At 54.3% G+C, this 6,577-nt stretch overlaps 2 protein-coding genes across 2 annotated transcripts; both read left to right on the forward strand.

The window, feature by feature from the left end:
- The first annotated feature begins 351 nt into the window (after positions 1–351).
- On the forward strand, positions 352–1,917 carry CHC_T00000905001 (hypothetical protein). Its single transcript, XM_005711213.1, has one exon. The coding sequence runs from the start codon at positions 352–354 to the stop codon at positions 1,915–1,917; it is 1,566 nt and encodes a 521-aa protein (XP_005711270.1).
- Positions 1,918–4,741: 2,824 nt separating this feature from the next.
- Positions 4,742–6,519, forward strand: CHC_T00008606001 (Cytoplasmic beta-galactosidase1). The gene is made up of 3 exons (XM_005711214.1): positions 4,742–4,901; positions 4,986–6,359; positions 6,515–6,519. Exons 1-3 carry the CDS (start codon positions 4,742–4,744, stop codon positions 6,517–6,519), a joined length of 1,539 nt encoding a protein of 512 aa, XP_005711271.1.
- Positions 6,520–6,577: the final 58 nt, after the last annotated feature.

A 6,577-nucleotide genomic window follows, 5' to 3' on the forward strand; every position in this document is an offset into this window, starting at 1 on the left:
GCGCTTTTCAATGCATATTTTGATTTCTAATTTGGTCTCAGCGTTTAATGATTTTTTAGGGATTGCTGCGGACGCTTTTGTCAAGAGCGCAGCCTTCAGAAGACAAGACGTGGAATGTGGTACTCTCGCCTAGCTAGCAAAGCAACCACGCGGAAAATGAACGACAACAGATATTCCCCCAACACTAGTTGAGGACGAGCGACGAGCGACATGCCCTTCATAACGCCGCAATGCGGTAGGTGTAGGGGAAGGGGGGCGCCGCTAGTGTGTTGCCTCCAGTCCCGACGCGTGACGACGTCATTGCGACGGGCCAGCAACGAGGGACTCATGGTCGCTCGGACCATGGTCCGCATGGCAGGGCCTAGTTCTCACCCAGACCGGGTAGACGGCGACGTAGTACTATCTGGCCTGGAGATATGCCGAATACAGTACAGTTTGTGTACTGAGTTTGAGGGGCACGCCGCTGCCCAGCTCATAAAGACGCACGGATCCGAGTTGGCTTCTGGCGAGTGTGATTCGACGCACATCAAAAACATCCGAGGGCCTCGCGGTACAGCGTACGGGCTGCAAGGGGTAACCGAAATACTAGAGGTAATGAGGGCGGTCCACAGCGACATGGTTGAGCTGGAGCGTACCGTCGGCCACAGAGGAGCCGGCGACAGCATGGCTGGCTGGCTGGCACAAGCGTCGCCCCTATACAATGCGTGCGAAAATGTAAGACATCTTATCACCGGGCTCGGGGAAAAGCCAGCTAATGCACTCCGGGCTCTAAACAGAGATCGCAGGATACTCAAACGCCTGATGGGACAGGTAACCCACCAGGCCAGCGTCTGGCGGCGTGCCATAATTGACCGGACGAAGAGAGTAGTCGCCCAGCGCCGCTTTGCGGGTTGGACCTTCGAGAAGATTGAATTCTGGATAAGTGCTGCTGAAGCCGCCGGGGCTGACCCACTGCATGCGGAGGCAATCGGCTGGCAGGCCTGTGCTGAGTCGGGGTACACTATAACGTGTGACACCGCCACGTCTGGCCTGCTAGCCGCATTTTCGCAAGGGGCGGGTAGTGGCCACGTTGACAACCGCGTTGTTCGTGGCCGTCGGTGGGGGAACAGGAACTTGAGGATGAGCTTGTTTCCTCTGCTGGATGTCGACACTGGAGCGCGGTTGGATGCGACCCGCAGGTACCGCGTTGGCCGACCCTTGTCCAGGAGGGAAGCGTCCGTACACGCTGTGTCTGGGACGGACCTGGCGACAGGAGACTACTCCCAGGCTCGTGCTACAGTCATTCGGTGGTATGATGTGGCGTACTCCGACCGGATTGGGGTGCCAGAGTTGTGTGCTGTGGAGAGTATGCTCGCTGGGGACGACGAGTGGCTAGCGCGACTGTACGTAGGCTTGAAGCTCAACGCGGTACGATGTCGCCTGCCAGAAGGAATAGAGAATGGGAAGGAACTAGAAAGGGCGTTACAGGGATGGAAATCTAAGCAAAATGTCAAACGGTTAGTACGCTACCCGAACGTCAACTTGCGCGCCGTAGTCGGATACTACTCTCACTCAGAGGGGTATATAGACTTCTGCCGCCGGCTGGGTAGAAGACTACTCAGCCTGCACAAGTTAGACACAACCCGCGTCATAGACGTAGAAGGCAGGGTGTTGGGCAGCCTGGGGTTGCAACGAGACCTAGAGTGCGGATCCCCGCTAGGGACGGTGTTCGACACACTTGCGCCGCGCACGAGGGTCGTGCTACACAGTATGTTATTAGACGAGGGTTTGAGTAATTTTAGTTCAGACAGAGGGCAGACGCGGTCAAACTTAGTGTGGCGCGGACAGTGGGAGGTTGACACGCATCAGGAGTATGCTAGAGAGTGTGTGCACCGACCACCAGCACCTCAGACGGACGCCCGTGTGGTTGTGGGTTAGCAGTGTCCTGCAAAAAGACCCCCTGCCCCATGGGATGTACTGACGATGTCTATAGCTACGCCGTGTCGATGCATAGATGTAAAGTATGAGCGACATGCGGCCGTGTCCTGCAACGGTCGCAATGAGAATGAGAGGGCAATACTTGAACAATGCGATAGATACTCATTCAAAAAGTTGAGCACACATCGAACCCAGCTTCATAGGCAGAGAGATATGGGGGTTTTAGAATATAGCTTTACATTTGTAGGAGCTGGAGGCGCACCACACCCCAGTGGGTAAAAAAGAGGGACGGCTCGTCTTCACTTCGGTTCGTCTCCTCACTCCCGTCCACTACTACCACCTTATTCCCACCAGCAATGTTATGTCGTGCAGACTATTGGTGGCGCGAGTTCTGCAAAAATGAGCCTGGTTGAATTTATACCGGAGCTCGTTTGCTAATGGATGCAATATGCTCTTTGGCCACGTAGTATGCGCATGTTTTGAGCGAACCGCATTTGGCCGTGTGTATGTTATTTGTAATTAGCATGTGATACATACGCGTATTCTTCGAAAAGTGATGAACGACGCGAAATGAAAATAGAGGTTGCATCAGCAAAAGTCCTGAGCGTGCATGAATAAAAGCACAATAGATTCGTTTGAGTTACCTGCCGAGAGCAATGAAAGCTGGAACGGGATCGGGTGGTGTTCGAAACGTGCATTCATTATTGGTGAAAGAGATAGCTTCTCGCGCTTGCAATCGCGTAGTGATATCACTTCGATGGAGAGAAGAAAACGTGCAATTCAGAGTTGACAGAGGCGCACTGCGCCGGTCCCAGCTCTTGTTTAGAAATGAGAAGACGTTTCATTATAGGGAACGATTTGGAGATGTGACCAGGTGGAGGTTATCCATTGCGACTACGTATGTAATTTAGGGGGGAAAGGAGATTGATTGGACTGTGCAGCTGTCGAACAGTGCAACTGCATGAGATAGCACTGGTCATACAGCGCAACTGGGCATGTCCTTTGCCCTTATGATTCAGTAATTGTACGGTCCAAACAGGGATTGTTGTCTGTCGGGATGTTCACCTGCTTCACGCGCCATGCCTTCGTATGGACGTTGCATGAATCGATCTTGCGACTGCTGTAAAGTATGGTAGAAGAGCAGTTAAGGAGAGCCTTGGCTCGTTGGCGGCAACTGAAAGGGAACCGTGTAATCGATACGGGTCTCTGTCAGTGATAGACGGAGGACTGGAAAACTGTCAAGCGAAGACAGAGCGATGACTCAAGCGACCCCCATACTTTATCGAGAGTACTCGTACGAGAGGGTGTGATGATTTTTCGAGCAAGGCAGAGAGGGCTTCTTGGACACAACGAGTTGTTCGTCGCCCTTTGCGCGTAACGTGTGTCGGTGCCAAAAATGGTGGTGCTTTTAAGTGCGACATCTTTACCCTAATGAGTCATGAGAGACCACACCACAATTACACTATGAACGAGAGTCGAAGTCTCTATTTATAGTTGCTTTTTAGGAGACGCAAGACTACTTTGCCCTCAAACAAGCTCAACTGCTTTGTCCATCGCAGATACTTTATATACTTTTGGAAGTGGACTAAGTGCGGATTGTCCGGGAGTTTTAAACCCCCTGTGGAAGAGAGTTCCAGCCTTCGTTGCCGCGCGTCCGCCTACCCGTCTAGAGATGCAAAAAAAAACTTCTTCACATATCTCCAGGCACGCACTAAGGACGCGCACTGAATCCTCATCCGCTCTTGCAAGTTCCAATCTCCATGTCAACAAGAACCACACCCCTCTCCACATACCGTCGACCCTTCCAGCAACGCCAAATGTCAAAAAATGGACGTCCCGAGTATCGTTGCTTGCTTTCACTCTTCGTAAAGGCGATGCCTCACATTTTCCACGCTGGAACCGTACCCACGCCGCCCCGCCGCTTTGCTGCACGGTGAGGCGGTACAATGGTGTATTCAGGGGCGTCTCTTGCTAGGATCGAGGCAGACGGGTGACGCAGAGAAGAAGAAAAACCAACGTAACGAGCGAGGCGACGACTTGTGTTTCCCATGCGGCGCGCACGCCGCGCTCATAGACAAGTGTTCTTTCGCGGAATACAGCGACGCTTATGAGTTGTGCGCGACGCATTGTCGCAACCCGTCCGCGCGACGCGTCATTACAAAGAAGGTGAGCTGTGGACTGGGGAGGGAGAGGGTGGGGTGCTGCAAAACTTGTGGCATACTGGCAGATGGATGTACAGCGGTAGTGGAACTTGCCGCCAGCAATGCCTTGCGTGTGCCCGGCACGGACGGGTGCATGGTTGAGGTAAGACTTTGCTGCCGGCGTTATTACCGAGGGTGGAGCAGGGGAAGGGTGTGCCACCAGGTTTCAAAAGGCTCTTCAAATGGACGCCGCCTGTCTGTTGGGATTGCGTTTTCGATGAGAAGGGGTTTTGTACGATAGACCCCTTCCATCACGTATTGCCTGAGGTGCACGTGGATAGGAAGGCGACGTAAGAGTGTTGCAACATGATAGCGGTATAATGAAGCCGAAGAGCAAGGAATAGTTGTCATCTGTGACGTAGTAGAAGAAGGATAAACTGGCTCTTATTAACTACTAAATCTTAACTCCTAAGTTCCACAAGCTCAACGAAGCATGAGGATTGTGAGGTTAGCGGAAAGCAAGTGCCATGTCGTACACAGCTTCATTCTGATTTCCTCCCTGTACCGGTACCGTACAGTCCAATCCGACACGTTTCCAATTTAGGAAAAACCTTCGGGGCTCCTTCTCGCACCTATGTGACCTACCTTATCTCCATCATCCTCACCTCGACGTCAACAGAGCAATGTCTTCCTCCGTCACCTATGACCGACGCTCCTTCTTCATCCACGGCGAACCGTTTCTAATCCTCTGCGGCTCCGTTCACTACATCCGCCTGCACCCTTCTCGTTGGGACGCCCTCTTCGACACCTTCCACCGTGCCGGCCTGAACACCCTCGAAACATGTACGCATTCCACCCCCGTGCCCCCTTCCTCGTTTCACAGATCACCTGACGCACACACTAACCCTGCCCCCTTTCTTTGCCTAGATGTGTTCTGGGGGGAGCACGACGGCGCCCCTCCCGTCACGGCCGCCCCTTCGCCCACACCCCATGCCCGCCCGTCCTCGTATGACTTCTCCGGCCGTCGTGATCTCTTCGCCTTCCTCCGCGCGGCTTCCTCCCGCAGCCTCAAGGTCATCTTGCGCATCGGTCCGTACGTCTGCGCGGAAGTGTCCTACGGCGGCTTCCCCTCGCGCTTACGTTTTGTCCCCGACATCGAGTTTCGCACATACAACACGGCCTTCATGGACGAGGTGGCAACCTGGGTCCGCTACGTCGCCACCCAACTCAAGGAGGAAAAGTTGATGCTGCCGCAGGGGGGACCGGTCATGCTCGTGCAGCTGGAGAACGAATACTCGATGGTATCAGATGCGTACGGAGATGTTGGGGGCAAGTATTTGCAGTGGTGCGCCGATCTGCAGAAGGAGCTCGAGTTTGGTGTGCCAGGCATCATGTGCTACGGAGCTGCCGAGGGGGTCGTGGAGACGATCAACTCGTTTTATGCGCACGAGGAGATTGACGGGCACCGGCAGAGGCATGCAGATCAGCCGCCTGTGTGGACTGAGTGTTGGACCGGGTGGTACAATGTATGGGGGGCTGCCAAACATGTGAGGAAGGCGGAGGATTTGGCGTACGCCGTGGCGAGATGGTTTGCGCAAGGAGGGGCCGGGGTGAATTACTACATGTGGATGGGGGGAACGAATTTTGGGAGGAGCGCCATGTACCTGCAGGCCACTTCGTATGGGTATGATGCACCCGTGAATGAGTTTTATCAGGAGACGAGTAAGATGAGGCATCTTGCAAGGCTACATCGCGTGTTGAAAGACAAGTTTGAGCGGGCGTTTATGGCGACGAGGGAACAGGATGCCGAGTGCGTGGGAAGGACAGTGTATCGGTGGGGGGATGCTGTGTTTGTGTGCAATGATTCGGATGAACAGCTGACTGATGTGTGTATTGAGGGTGTAGAAGGGAAATACACTGGGGTGGTGGCGGCCAAGTCTGTGAGCATCATCGACGGATTCAGCGGGGAGCTCTTATACGATTCGTCTAGTATACACGGGGATGACGTCGTGACGCAGGAGTTGGTTGCGGCACCGGTGGTGGCGGGTGACTGGGCCTCGATGAGCGAACCGGTGCCATCATGGGATAACATAGAAGCAATATCAGAGGCTAGCGGGGGAGAGTCGCGACCCGTTGTAAGCGGGGCAAGTCCGCCAGATCAGCTTATGCTGACGCAAGACTCGTCAGACTTCTGCTTTTACGTAGCGAAGTACCGAAGCGTGGGGGAAGGGAAAGGAAAGCGAAAGGTGGAGTTCGAAGCCGGGGATTACGCAACGGTGTTCTGCGACGGGAAGATGCAAGGGCAGACAAAGGAGCCGTTGTGGGAGGACCGGTGGGCGAACAAATGGAACGCTTACCCCGACGGAGAGGCCGGGACGGGACATTGCATAGAAATAGAGACGAAAGGTGAGGCGGTGGAGGTTTGCATCCTGACGTCCTCGCTGGGGCTAGTGAAGGGTGACTGGCAGCTGGGGAGCGGGAGGAATATGCTGGGGGAACGCAAGGGCCTGCTGAGCGAC

This window comes from Chondrus crispus, genomic scaffold, assembly GCF_000350225.1.
Source record: "Chondrus crispus Stackhouse genomic scaffold, scaffold_701, whole genome shotgun sequence".
In the NCBI taxonomy this organism is placed as follows: Eukaryota; Rhodophyta; class Florideophyceae; order Gigartinales; family Gigartinaceae; genus Chondrus; species Chondrus crispus.